This window comes from Mustela putorius, unplaced genomic scaffold, assembly GCF_011764305.1.
Source record: "Mustela putorius furo isolate JIRA1106 unplaced genomic scaffold, ASM1176430v1.1 tig00003858_pilon_pilon_pilon, whole genome shotgun sequence".
NCBI classification, from domain to species: domain Eukaryota; kingdom Metazoa; phylum Chordata; class Mammalia; order Carnivora; family Mustelidae; genus Mustela; species Mustela putorius.
The window spans coordinates 31,062,909-31,078,119 of NW_025422010.1; the positions used below are offsets into that span (position 1 = coordinate 31,062,909).

A 15,211-nucleotide genomic window follows, 5' to 3' on the forward strand; every position below is an offset into this window, starting at 1 on the left:
TACTCCCAACTCATGAGAGTCCATATTGCTTCAACATTAAAGCCTTTAGAAGGAAACAAAACTACAGATCATGAATATTCCTCATGAATATACATGTAAAAAATCCTCAACAAAATATTGTCATTCTCAACTAAACTTTTTTAAAAACCTGATTTTGAGTATAATACCAAGTACAGAAACCTTAACCATCTGAGCACAATTAACCATAATTTTCATTCACATGAATTGGAAGCCAGGACACATCATCAGTAACTAACTCTGTGATGTTGTAAATTCACTTAAGACCTATTTCTGCTTGTCATCTAGTGGGGCATGCACAAGAGAAGTCTACTGCAAGTCTTATTACCTTATAAAGAGGTACTTGGAATTGACACTCTCTTCAGATGTTCTTACTGGATAGGATAAATCTGCTTCTCTTTGGGGGAGCTTGTTCCCATGCTTGCATCTATTTATTCTTATTTATTAGAAATGGTTCTGGCAACAATCAAAATTTCTGTCCTCAGAATTTGAGAAGTCAGAGAGGTTTAGCTGCCAAAACTGTGGAGTGATCACCCTCGGGACCAGACACAGGGGTGATGCCGTCCACTCCACTTATTTATTACTTGTGTATGCTGAGGCTGTGCACTCACTTTAGAGGTCAGCTTGAAAGTTACCTGGGCCTCATGTCTTAGGGTCTGTGATAAACAAGACGTTTATTTTAGGGATGGCTGATTTCTCTGGAGTTTTCTCGGGTCTTGTTTTTCGGAAGGTGATGTATTCTGTCTTAATCAAAACTCTTCATAGTCAGTAAGTGATCATGGACTGCATATTATTTAGAAGCTCTTGGGATCAGACACCACCCACCCCCTAGACCCCCAAACTGACACAATCTAGCCTCTATCCCTTACTGGGTGTTTTCATAGGTTTTGTGTCTGGAAGAACCTGACCTGCCCAGTGCCTGGATGAGACCAGAGAGTCTGCAACATAGTGATGAGGGAGCTGGGGCTGCATAACCAAGGGCTTGACAGATCCTGCAGAAGATTTTGGATTTCATTCTCAGTGCAGGGGCAGCCATTGAAGGGTTTAAATGGGACCAGTGATGTCATCAGGTGGTCATTTTCTCCCAACCCTTTTGGCCTTTGGGTGGAGAGTGGATGAGAAGAGTGAAGATGTCTGTAGGGAGGCTTTTGGGGGCAGCTACGGCCATGCAGATCTGAGCCCCACCTACCCTACAGCCTTTTACATCAAAGGTGGGAGCCTGTTCTTTTCCAAAGTTACTGTGCAAGCGGGCATATTCTTCTCATGGCCAGACTTCTGTCAACTCTTATAGACCTATGTGTTCTGTGTCCTTCCACTCACGTCTGTGACATAAGCAGGCAGTGTGGTTCTGTGCATTGCCCACCATATGCTGAAACTGAAGCTCAGAGAGGTTGGCCTCTGGCATGATACTGCTTTTGACTGTTTTATTCTTTAACATTTTAAATAATTTGGCATCACCCTGTACTGTATCAGTGTTTGATTTAACACAAAAACTGTCTTCCTTTAAATCTGCTGTTGCATGTTCTTATTTTATAAACAGGGGATCTGAGTCTTAGAAAAATAAACTACTTTGTTCAAGGTTATGTAGCAAGTAGGGAGTGACACCAGCTTTGAGATCTAGGCTTTCTGACTGCTTAGTCCTTGCGTTTATTAAGTCTACTCTTCACTACTGGCTGCCTAGAACAGTTCCTGGCAGGTGCTCAGGAAATACATGTTGGATGATTTTTTTTATTGGGTCAGTCTGGTACCTGCTGTTGGGAACCTGACCTGACCCCTGAGTCACCTAGATCAGGGCCAAGTTTGAGTCGTGTGAAGCTGAGCAGAGTCCATGCTCCCAGGCATTCTACATACACTGGAATAACTGGTTTCTCACTTCCTCCTGACCTCAGCACTTTGGAGCTCTACTCCATTGGCTAACTAGTAATTTTAGCAAGTTCATTTGTCTCCATCCCACGTTGTGACCTCTGGAGGATAGGTCCTAGGTCAAGGTCACCTCCTTATTCCTTAGGCCTGGCCTAACTGGTACATGTTAAATGTGACTAACAGAACACTGGGGGTTGTAGGAGTTGGCCTGAATCTTGAGCCAGAGAAGACCAATACGGGATTCCTCCATCTGCCTTGCTCAGGGCCAGACCCATCTTGAAACATGAGTGAAAGCCCAGGTAGATCCAGAGATAAAGCTATTTACAGAGCCATCGCCAAGGAATCCAGTCCTGAAAACCACTACACTGTCCTTAGGTCTTTTAAGGTGACGGTTAGATCCTGGGGAAAAGGAGGTGCCTCAAAGCTGAGCCCAGCTGTAGAAAGGATGGTGGGGCAGGGGCTGTGAGGCAAGAAAGGAGGGAGGTGGAGGGGTGCATTCCATCTTGGCTGGGTTAATTTTGTGGATATAGTTGGCCATTAAGTGCAATGGTCGACAAGCATCTGGATATGGAAGTCTGGAGAGAGGGAGGGTGGGGCTGAGGGTGCACGTGGGGCCTTGTCCTCCACAACTCTCTCGCCCCCTCTTCCGGCCACCTGCAGCAGCCCAGGCTATTCTCTGCACTGGCGGACGTGAGGGCTCTATCTTCCATGGCTTCTGTCTACTCACCTCCCCAGTGGAAAGTCTGTTCATCGTTCACATCCTGTGTTTTTACCGTTCATTGAGTCAGTTTAATTAATTCTATATGTTATGTTTTTTATTCCAGAGAAACTGTACAACTCCAGTGGGCGAGATTTAAGAAGGGCCCTTTTCTCCCTGAAGCAGATATTTCAGGTAAAAAAGAAGAAAAGCATGCTCTTAGGTCCTGTTTGTGCATTGCTTATGGAATTGGATACAGACATGTTTCTACCTCTTACTGATTACAGAAAGAAACGTTTCCTTGGATTAAAATGTCAGTGAGGTCAAAATATCACAGTGAGAGTATCATTACCATATCAAATATTTCAAACATTAGGAAGTAATGACAACTTGATCAAATCATGTTTTTCCATATTGACCTCTGACTTCTACAAAGAAAAACCTACTACGGATATAATTGAGGTCTTGTTTTCTCCCTCATTCCAAGCATTGTTTTCCTGCCCCAGGTCCCCCCTCTCTGCTGATGGTCACATGCATGCGTGTTTCTGTGCTGGTGGTGAAGATTCTCCAACAGTGTCCGTGTTCTTTTCTGCTAACTTCACATATGACATGCTGCATGTGTCGTACTCCAGCTTGTTTAATAACGTGGGCCAGGCATAGGCATGATGGGCTGGTGTGGCTCTGGGTGTTCTTGGGTATGAATACAGCGCAAGTAGCCCTGTGCATTCTTCTGTTGGCAGGCAGTTTGCTTTATCCTCAGTGTTGGCTGTGTTACAAACCATGCTGCTCAGGACATGTCCTTTGTGCATATGTGTATGTCCCACTTTCAGGGTTTGTTTTTTCCTTTGCTCCTAAGCCTCTCCTCTTTCCCTGTCCTGAGGAAGTCAGGAGCCTAGGACGGGAGTACAGACAAGGTCCAAGCTGCTCACTTATGAGAGGCTGCAGAGGAGAGAGAGAGCGAGTGAGCCAGGGGAGGAGAAAGAGGCTGCTGCCCTGGCAGAGTCAGGATGGCACTCGCAAGAGCTGGTGTCTCTATGGGCTCATTTCTCCTTCTGTGATGGTTTTGGACCCTAGGGAATATAGGGTCCAATTCCCTTCAGCTCCTGTCTTAGCCACATTCTTAAAAAATTTTCATCATCAGTAATAGTTGTGTCAGAGAAGCAGTGCTCCTTGTGGATGTCTTCCTGAGAAGGGATTGGCAAAAAGACAGGTCAACCATCCATTCCATCTGCACATTTTCATGCCGCTGGTCCTTAAACTTGTTCAACCACGCCCACACCTTCTCCCTGAGCAGAGTCCCTTTTCAGGGTCGGCATTTCTGGACACGATTCCTCTCAGCTCTCCTGACGGTTACGGTTGGGAACCTACCGTGTCATCGCCCCCTCATGCTGCACATCTCTGAGATACTTGGGGTTGGGGTCTGCCTTCAGGCTTTTGGTTCTGGAAAAATTGCAAACAGCTGTCCTGGGGCACTGCCAGCTTTTGGTTCTCTATCTCAGTCTGTTCTTTAATTTCCTACCAGAGACGTTTGAGGAAATGATTCTCCTGATGGTTCCATGCAGCATTCTGGATTACATCTGGAATTCTCAGTATAACCTGGAAGCCCTGTGGATGTGGCCTTTTGCTGCCCACTTCTTTGACCTTGGCTGCATCCTAAATTCTACTCACGGTTGCCTTCTAGGGACAAGCCATACTCTTCTGCACCTTTGCCCTTGGACCCATTGATTCTATGCCAGAATATGTTGCCACCCCACGTCCATTCTCTTTGTCTCTCAGGTTATCTCCTGCTGTCCCGTCCTGCTAGGGTACCTCTCCCTAAGTGACTCCTCTCGGTCCCTTCAAATACCTCTGATGTTCCCTATATCTGGTATAGAACTTAAGATACTACAGGGCATCCATCTGAGTCTAGCTATATACAAGCTCCCTGGATTTCATCGCCAGGTCTTTGGGGTGAATAGACTAGGTGAATTGGATAGTCCTCTAGAAGATGCCTATGTCTTCAGTCTTTAGCAATTTCCATCTGTATATCTCTCTGTTCCTTAGCTGAACAAAATAAAACTTATTTACCCTCAATTACACCCTTCTTTTTAACTCAGATCCCCCGCTACACTTGGGCTGGACTCATTGTGCCATCAGAGGGCCATGCTCCTGCCACTCCTCACCCTGACCCAGAGTTCCTCAACCTGCCTGCTGTTGCTGTTGAGCTTTGACTTCTTTCATACCTGTGCTCACCTCATTGAGTGTCCCGCTGGTGGCTGAACTGAACAGAGAAGAGTTCGTTATTCCCAGTGGCTTTAAAACACTGTGATCTGTGTATGTTGAGTAAATCTGCTCTAAGAACAAAAAGAAACCACACACACAATCAGCTGTTCATAATGATCTTGTTGCTGCTGATGTTGTATTGCTATTCTGAGTTCTAGCTTTGTGTGTTCTAGCTTTGTCATTCTTAGAGGTCTTCAGGGTTAGGATTCTTGGTATGTGGGAGAAAGAAGACAGAATGGTAGAAGAAGGGTACCTGGGTGGCTCAGTAGGTTAAGCATCTGCCTTCAGCTCAGATCATGATCCCAGGGTCCTGGGATCAAGCCCTACATCGGGATCCCTGCTTAGTGGGGAGCCTGCTTCTCCCTCTGCCTCTGCTGCTGCTCCCCCTGCTTCTGCTCCCTCTGTGTCTCTTATTAACAAATAAGTAAATAAAAATCTTTAAAAAAAAAAGAAAGGTAGAAGTGGTTAAGTTAAAAACTCTATATTCCTGAATTTATTTATTTACTTTTTAAAAGATTTTATTTGAAACAGAATGAGTGAAACCATATGGTATATGTCTTGCCCTGATTGACCTTATTTCTCTTAGAACTGTATCCTCTAGGTTCATCCATGTTGCCACAAATGGCAAGATCTCATTCTTTCTTATGACTGATATTCCACTGTGTGTGTGTGTGTGTACACACAGTGCATCTTTTTTACTCATTCATCAGTGGAAGGACAATGGGTTGCTTCCATATCTTGGCTATTTTAAATAATGCTTCAGTAAACATAGGAGTGTATATATCTTTTTGAATTAGTGTTTTCATTTTCTTTTAGTTCATACCCCATAGTGGAATTACTGGATCATATGGTAATTCTATTTTTAATTTTTTTGAGGAAACTTCATTTTCTCCACATCCTTACAAGCCCTTGTTATTTTTTTTGAGTTGTACATTTTTGAGTTTAGCAAGTCGGACATGCAAGGTGTTAACTCATTATAATTTTAATTTGCATTTCCCTGATGATGAGTGATGTTGAGCATCTTTTCATGTGTCTGTTGGTCTCTTGGCCATCTGGATGTCTCCTTTGGAAAAACGTCTTTTTAGGTCCTCTGCTCTGAATTGGATTATTTGTTTTTTGTGTGTGTTGAGTTGTATAAGTTCTTTATATATTTTGGATGTTAACCCCTCATCGGATATGTCATTTGCAAATATCTCCTCCATTTAGTAGGTTGCCTTTTTGCTTTGTTGATGGTTTCCTTCACCGTGAAAAACTTTTATGTTGATGTAGCTTCAGTAATTTAATTTTGCTTCTGTTTCCCTTGCCTTAGGAGATGTCTAGAGAAATATTTCTAGGGCTGGTGTCAAAAAAATTATTGCCTATGTTTTCTTCTAGGAGTTTTATAATTGCACCAAAAACAGTAAATTCTTTATGTGAACTTTAGGATAATCAAACAGTAATTGAGGGAGGAAGTATTATTTGTAATAATCTTCTAGCTTATAAGTAAGGGAGAATAACAGAATTAAAGTATCACAATTTCGCAATCCTCAGTGAACGGATCAAGGCATTGAGCATAAGGCCTGCTTACATGGTGGAAATGAGATACAATCGTCTGTGGTTCCTCATGGGAATTTACATTATCACTGATGATGTGGTTAAGCCAACAAAATCAACTCTAGATCTCATCATGTCTCCATATGCAGCACACCGATTTATAAATGATCTAAGAAGCGCATGTTAATCTACACCACATTGGTGCAGTCAACAAAATCCAGACTGTAGGCTACAGAGGACAAATAACCTAGTTTCTTTAACATATAAATTTCAAGGGGAAAAAAGGGTGAATTAAAAGACCTTTAAATCCACATGTGTGTCTTATTTGGATCATGGTACAAAATGTAAAAAAACAAAGACACAAACACATAAAAACACAAAATGGTATTTATGAAACAGAATTTGGGTCACTGATTAGACATTTAATAATAAAGTATTAGTCTTTTTTATTGTGAGTACATAATTTTAAAATGAGTTTCTGCATCTTGGGGATGCCTATTGGAGTATTTATGGATTAAATGATGTGATGTCTGGGATCCACTTCAAATTAACATGGCAGCAGACAGACAAATTGGTATGGGGTGATAGAAGAAACAGGATTGGTATGAATTGATTGATTGGCACCTGGGGTTCACTAAATTGTTCTGTCTTCTTTTGTATATGGTTAAAGTGTTCCATGGTGAGAAAACTTAAAAATAAAACAAAATAAACATGTTCGGGGTCTTTGTTGCATTTTCCTTCACCAAGTTTGTTCTGTAGTGTTAACTCTGAATTCTCAGGGATGTTGTTTCTACCATTGATTCATCAAACAGATATTTCTGAGCAGCCAGCATTATGTAGGCAAGAAAGAATATCCTTGCTACCCACGGTGTATAATCTGTTTGGAAGACCACACACGTGGGCACAGAACAGCTCAAACCATCATTGGGTATTGAATGGATTATGCAGACTTCAAGCTCTCTGGGGCTTGGATCGCCTTCTCCCACGCCCACAGTCTGCATTTCCATCATCTCCTGTTTTCTACATGCAGGGGTTCTTTCTGGACCTTAGAGTATAAGCGTGTAAAATACAAAGTCCCTGGTCTTTTGCATTGAGTTGAATGTTCCTTGACTAACAGACATTTAAAAAAATATATATATATATAACAGTTTAAAGTATGGCTAGTGTAGAAAATTCTGAAATGCAGGGATCATCTCTTATCAGTGGTGTTAACCTTTTGACTTCATGCTAATTGGAAACCAGTGTTTTAAAAATCATTTATTAATGCCTAAGTATTTCAGAATACATGTTCAAAATCTCAGGCATTGACAATTTGAAGGGCATTTTCCACAATTTATTATCCATGAATGTCTATTACTTATTGCCTTATCTACATATGTACATAAATTGTAGTTAAGGTTCTGAATTTTTATAAACACTGTCTCCCCTGTTTGTGTTTGTTCCAAGGACCTTTGCCAGGCAGCCAACTCTGCTGTATTAATATTAGTGATTAGCTTGAGCGATTTCTTGAGAGCTTGTTCTCACTTTTTCACCATGAAGTCATGTGTGAATCTAGTTTTAGTTAAAGTAATAAACATTTGTTACATGCTTGGAAAAACTTTCTGACTAGACATGAGCTCATCTAAATGTTCACTTTTCACATATGCTGATGGAAAAGGATATGGATGGAGGGAGAATTATTTTTATTTCCTTTATACATACGAGTGTAAAGTAATTTTCCAAAAACTCATGATATTGTCCCATTTTCCTTGCTTCCAAAACCATGATTATCTTGAAGTCTGAGTTAACACAGCTGCCTTTCATTACTTGAGGGCACAGGCTTTGCTCCCCACCTTCCCCCAGTGCCCTCTGAACGTTGAGAGTGTTTTCTGGGTTCAAAGGGGGCCTTTGCCTGGCCTGCCCACATTTAGGTCAAGTCCTCCATCCATATAATTGGAAAATGCCATAAAATCAGAATGAGGGGCTGATTTCACAGAGGGACAGGAAAATTATGCCCGTTTCTCTAAATTATCTTTTTCTTTTTTGGAGATAAACCATGGTTGCTGGCCATTCTTATAATAAAAACCATTCATTATTCCATTAAGCTTTCTACTATTTACATCACTGAGGTTTTTTTAAAAAATTAATTTTTGCTCTGTTATGATTGAAGATGAATGTTCCAGTCTTAGGCTAGCTGCATTTGAGACCAGGCAGAGTCCAACTGAGGAAATCTCCTGAAGTAGTAGTGGAAAAATCCCTCTCCGAGAGCTCTCTAGGACTTGGTACTATAGAAAATGATGGGGCTGGCTGGACATAGGTGATCTCGGCCAATGTTTTGAGTCTTTATCTATAAAGAGAAGGTGGGCTTATGTCAGTGGTCCTTAAACTGGCTGCCCTAATTTCCTGGGGAATTTAGTAACAGAGCTGGGGCCCCAGCCCTAAAAACTCTGATGAAATCCATCTGCGCAGGGTCCTGCTTTCTCCTCCTTTTTAAAGTTCCCCAGGTAATCCTAGTGTGAAGGAGTCAGGGGTGAGGACCATCTGAGCACCCCCGAGTCACTGGGAGGATGCAGTAAGCATACATTGCTGAACCTCACTGTAGAGATTTCTAGATAGGCAGTTGGGGCATTTGCATTTCTAACAAGTGCCCAGGTGATGCTCATGCCGCCTGTGGGTCTGGGCACTGCTCTTTGAGAACCACCAACTTAGATGGTCCCTAAGTTTCCTTCCATGCCTCGCCTTCTGGGAACTGAGTCTGCTGGCCTGTCAGAATGGCCCCTTTGTGGGGACACATGGCTGCCCCCGGCGCACGACTGGTCATGCACTCTGCTTCCCAGCTTGTCCTGCGAGCATTCTTGGAGGTTGAGGTGTCCGCTTCCTCCCTTAGATACCATTTTCAAGACCCTTGTATCCGCTGACCTTAAGGACTGCCTTTTGGAACACGCGAGTGGCTTTGAATCCTCCCCTTGATGGTCTGTGCTGCGATCGGACATTTCCTGTTGCTGGAACCCAGTGAGCTTCATGTGGCCCATCCCTGGGGACCTGTCAGGCAGCAGGGCCTGGTGATTGTTGAAGAATGAAAAACAGAGTGCTATAAATATTCCTGACAGGGGATTCATTTGCTGGATCTTTATTAGATCGTCCAGAAGGCAATCATTGGTCTTTGGCAACCAACAATGTGGAGACTGGTTGTAAAATTCCTCTGGCAATAGCTCTAGATGCCTCATTTGAATAGAGCAGAAAAATCTTCAGAGGTCAGTCTGGCTTCAAAGGCCTGTCCGTAGTTTTAACAACCTGGACGGAGGAGGGATGAGGACAGTATTTGAAGTTTGTTTTTTTATTTTTCCTCCCTCCTTTCCTGCTAGGATGACAAGGATTTGGTGCATGAATTTGTGGTGGCTGAAGGTCTGACGTGTTTGATCAAGGTGGGAGCTGAGGCGGACCAGAACTATCAGAACTACATCCTGAGGGGTAAGTTATGACATCCCTGTGGCAAGGGAGGCCTGGCAGTGCCTCCGGGAACTTGGATACCGAGAGCTTTTATTTCGTTTTTCTCTTAACTTGTTTAACTTTTCTTTTTTTTATTATTATGTTCAGTTAGCCAACATAGAGTACACCACTAGATTTTGATGTAGTGTTCAACAATTCATTAGTTGCGTATAACATCCAGTGCACATCACAGCATGTGTGATAAAGACTTTCTGTAGCAAAAAATAACACTCACATCAGGTTTTATCACTTCCTAAGAACTCATTAGTGACTGAGCTAACTTGACTGGTTTTTACCTTACATCTCTTCCTAGTTACTAGGAAGAGAAAAAAAAAAAAAAAGCTAGTTCCCATTAAGTTCTTGACAATCTCTTTCATTTGGTAAGGAAAAGACCACACTAAGTGGGCCTGCATTTTAGCAGGAAGTCACCCAAAACCAAAGAGGCCAATTTATTTCCTGGGAAAAAGTTTTTTTTTCCAACTTGGATTGTTAACTGGGAGCGTTTGTCAGAAGCTCACATTCCTCACTGGGTCCTCATGTTTCTGACTTGGTAGGTTTGGGGTGGGTCCAGGACCTGCACTTTAAAGAATGATTCTGAAAGCTATTGGTATAACTTTGCTTGCTTGCTTCCTTCCTTCCTTCTGTATAAAGTGAGGCACGTGTCGAGTCTGAAGCACTGAGCATTGTTCCAGTTCATAAAATTAATGCTCTCTGGTTACAGTATTTTTGTCAACCTTCATATAAATAATTTTATTTGATCCCATAAAAATGTGGTAAGGGAGAGCAGGAATTATTAGTGCTAGCTAAGAAATCAGTGATATCAAGGTTTGAGCTGCAAAAAGACATGTAATATCCTTCAGTCTTATCTCCATTTTGCAACAGAAGGATTTGAGACTCAAAGCTGTGGAGCCATTGTCAAATAATGTCCGTTTCTCTAGGACATGGTCAAGCAGGGGCAGTGTCCAGGCCTGTCCCACATGTCTCATCTCGGTTTTGTTCCCTCATCTCCGTGTATACCTGCAACCCCTCAGCTCCCATCTTCCACGTTCACAGGATGGGGGGAAAGAGTGCTTTTCCTTTTCCCTTGGGTGAAGGACAAGTATGTTAATTATGATTTACTTTCAAACGTCCATAGCTGGACTTGAATGAGACAGGCAGAGTGAAAACGTCTCGAGCTCCTGGTCTCTGGCTACCCAGCACAGCCAACCGAGGCCTCCCCTCAGAGACCCTGGCCCTGGGGAGCCACAGCAGCAGAGGGCAAGAGAGAAAATGCAGGGTTCATGAAGGAAAAAAAAAAATAGGACATATTTTTCAGTCAGTGCTGTTTCTGTTCTTGATAAATGCCAAGTGTGTGCATGAGAGTTCCTCAGCTTCCCGGTTCTGCTCCACGGCGTTCGAGAAGCTAGGGCGTCGCCTCCTTTTGCCCCCCTCCCTTCCATCTTTTCCTGGGCATGTGGTAGATGCTCATTATGAGTTGTCAGCATAAGGATGGATTGGATGGGTTCTATCCGTACTGTAGTTAAAACACGGAAGCTTCTATGGGCTGTGTAGACAGATGAACCCTACACTTGGTCCCGATGTTGCCTCCTTTTGCAGCTGCCTTTGTGTCTGAAGAGATTATCCTCTTTGGCTTTCCTTTCACAAAGGTCCAACTCCTAGAACAGGGAAAGGCACAGGGATAAGGGTGAGGGATACTCCTCCAGTTTACTGTCCACCTAGCTTATGGATGTTTATAAGCCGAACCACCTGGAAGGGAAGAAACCGAAAATTACCTGATTTTGAATAGTGGGTTCACATGGTATGGATTTGTTGTTGTTGTTCTGTTTAAAGCAAATACACACACCTCTCTATCGAATTAATATTATAACCATCTACGTGTTTATCTTTCTTCTTCTGACCCTTATCTAGGAGCATGTATAGGTATGTCATTACACTGTAACACCAGGGTAAACCTCAACGTTGGTCTGCAGCCAAGCCTCGGTTGAGGGGAATGGCTCTGCTGGTTGACATCAGCCCTTATGAGGACGGTCCCTTTTTATTTTTTAAAGATTTATTTATGAAAGGGGGTGGGCACAGAGGAAGGGCAGAGGGAAAGGGGGAGAGAGAATCTCAAGAGTATCCCCCACAGAGTGTGGACCCCAATGCCGGGCTCGATCCCAGGACCCCAAGATCATGACCTCAACTGAAATCAAGAGCCAGCTGCTCAACAACTGAGCCACCCAGGCACCCCAGGAAGGCCACATTTTTGTCAGAAGCCCCTTGTCCACAAGGAACTCTCTAAAAAGGGCTCTCTTTGCTAAGTGGAGGCAGCAGAAGGGAAAGATGTGACTCGAGGCCTGACGAATCCGGTTACCAGAACCTGCCACATAGCTGCAGTTAGGAGGAAAGAACTCAACCCCGCCAAGAAAGCTGTTTCTAGTGAGCAGCCCTGTGGTGGCCCATTAGGAGAGAGGCAGGGCCTCCCTGCCACCGAGGGGATTGTGCCGGGGCAGAGGAGCTCAGTGGCTGTACAGGGCCCCCAATGGTGAACTGTGCGAACTGTACTTCCTGGTCAGGAAAGATGGAAAGGTGCGGAATCCTTCAGCGAGGCTCTCTACCTCAGTGCTTCTCGTTAAAGTGGCAATGGTTTGTCTCCTTATTTTATTTTATATTTTGTTTTATTTTATTTTTAAATTTTTGGCAGTGGTTCATTAATTGGCAGTTAGCAGTCAGGAAGGTGCCCACATCTGCTACCGAGCTTTTGACACTCCGAACACTAAAGTCCAACCAGGGGAGAGTCCTGTCGACCATGTGCTGTTTCTCTGTGTAGAAAACACCACTGACGGAAGACCCTCGCTGCAGACACCCCTTCCTTACGCAGGAGAGGGCTCTGCGTTTTCACTGCCGCCGCCAGGGCCTTGCCTTCTGAGCTGTCTTTTCCAGTCGTGTTTGTTGACTGAAGGCTGGAGGCTTCACGGGCGTTCCCTGGAGAATGAGCAAGGGCTCGCTCCCATTCAGGTGACTCCAGGATGTTCGGTTTCCCACAGAGTGGAGGTGCCTTTGCGTGCCTTTCCCATGTCCACTAAATCTCAGAAGCCTCCCGGTGAGCAGGGCCCCGTGCGCAAACCTCAGCCCACTGTGACATATCTGACTAGAGCCCATGCCAGGAAGGTACCTTCTGAGGAATGCAAATGACAGATTTCTCAGGGTGCCTTTTGTGTTTTTATATAAGGAAACTATCATTTTTCCAAGCCCACATGTTGAGTCACCCCTTTCTGACTTTGAAGAACTTCCCCTGTAGGCTTTTTAAGGTTGTGATCAGCCATCAGTAGCCACCAGACATTTGACATCAAGGACAACCTTTGAATTGCCTCCTTGTCCAACCACACTTCAACCATATTACCTTGGGTGAGGTATGGTGAGGCCAGCTGTGGATCTGGAGAGAAACTGCAGAGTTTGATAGTTTTATAACTCACAGTTCCTGGGGAGAACACAGTGTGCCCCACAGAGGCCACTCAGGAGAAGCGTGGGGGTCAGTCCCAAGGCAGAGGGAGAAGGCAGGCATCTTTGTTTTGGTTTCCATGGGGGGAGCGGGTGAGATGGGGTAAGACTCAGGACGAGCTGGTGTGAATAATTGCTGTGGGCCCTGGGACAGTTAGGTTGGAAATACCATGGCATAGTGTGTGAGAGCCTGCCAAGGCAGGTGGCTGGGGGTGTACACTTGACCTGCTGGAGAAGAGCAGGCCGACCTCTGCCCCTTGCCTCAGAACTGCATCAACAGGTGGGCGTTTGGAAAACAGTATTGCAACCCGTAAAGTGGGCTGTTTGGTAACTGCTATGGAGGATAGTGTGCCCTTCGTGAAATTACCTTAGGAGCTCTGCTCCATGAGACCACATGTGAGTCCCCCAGATCCAAAGGAAACAAGAGCACTTGGAGAACCCAGGGCTTTCCACATCTGCTTTTAGAACTCGATTAATTTATCTTTCTTTTTGTGCTCAGCCGTCTGTCAGCCTTTTTTTTTTTTTTTTTTTAAAGGCCCAGGAATTTGTTGCTTTTAGTAGAGGATGTATCTGCTGAGAGGTAAAGATAGGTTTTGAGTTATGGTGTTAGTCAAGAGCTCTCCAAAAATGTGAGCCGGCTGCTGGGAAGAGGTCTAAATGCACAACATGCAGAAATAATATTTATCTGACTTATTATTCTTGGATGGTTCTAGTGAATGATCTAAAGTTTTTCGTGATAGCCCGTATTTAATAGAAGTCTCCTGTGGAATTTTGTACCTCCCAATTATTCTTATTAAAGTAGGACCTAGAATGGTATATTCCTGGGAACTTTGTGCACCCATGCTGGGCCCCATCGGGCCCTGGGGATGGGACAGTGAAACCAGTGGGCCCTGGCGAGGCTCCCTGGGGGGTGCTGCACATGGGCCACTTCTCCTGTTTTGTTTCCTACAACTTACATATTTAGAAAGCGTATGTAGGTGATCTGCTTCGGGGAGGAGAAAGAGAGGAGTAGACTCTGTGAGACCAGCTGCCTTTTCTGGCTGTACTTCAAGGGAACCTGCTTCTTAAGGGCTAATTTTACACGGAGAAATTTGATTTGATCATTTCATGTAAAGCAAAGTCCCTGTTAATCATAAAACACCTCCATCACTATTACCGGCTGGATAAGGTCTGAAACTACTGTAGCTCAGCCTTTTCATTTTATTTGTCCCTATAATGCATCTTAAAAAATGGTTTAATGCCTGTCAACATTTAAAAATTGGAACATTTGACCTAAAAAAAATAAAAAGTCCAGATTTCAGATTTCTTTGGGAAAAACCGGAACCAGAGAATTTCAGTGCTTTGCTAAATATCACTTAACTGTATTCCACTCTGGGGAAAGAAAAATGCCTTCCATGTTAGGGGATCTCTTAATGAGGTTCAAGACTCCCGGCCAGGAGGTTTTTGTCGGCTTCGGCAGCACCAGGAATAGACATGTTATAGACGGCGCGGAAGGAGATTCGTGGTCTTAGGAGGTGGTTGTACAAAATGATCAAATGGTGTTTGAACCCAAATCCTTCATCCTGGAAAAACTTAGAAGTTTGTGTTTTGGCATTTCAAAACAAGGGAGGAGGGTAGAGGTTTTGGCTCAGACTGCAGACAGGGAGTGTAGGGAGGGGCCCAAACTGGTCCCAGGGTGGTGGGGTTGGGAGCAGGAGTGGGGAGCTGCTCACTTCCTGAACTGGGCTCAGGTCCTGGGCCAGTGTGTTTTCTACTGAACAGCCTGGCTTGACTGTCTATCCCCATACACACTGGTCCTGCGGTGCCCCTGACCTGTCCTGGCAGCACCTTCCTCTCCTGAGATGAGCGCATAAGAGTGCTCAGTCAGGACTTAAGGCAGCCATGTGGCCG

The 15,211-nt window shown here is 44.1% G+C and overlaps 1 protein-coding gene across 10 annotated transcripts in view; it reads left to right on the forward strand.

Moving 5' to 3' along the window:
- Positions 1-15,211, forward strand: part of FHOD3 (formin homology 2 domain containing 3) — a 454,740-nt gene that overhangs the window by 192,958 nt on the left and 246,571 nt on the right. For all 10 annotated transcript variants that reach the window (XM_004752275.3, XM_004752277.3, XM_004752278.3 and 7 more), the window contains exons 4-5: positions 2,706-2,773; positions 9,718-9,823. In XM_004752275.3, the coding sequence (XP_004752332.1) occupies positions 2,706-2,773; positions 9,718-9,823 (174 nt within the window). The remainder of the gene's footprint in view (positions 1-2,705; positions 2,774-9,717; positions 9,824-15,211) is intronic.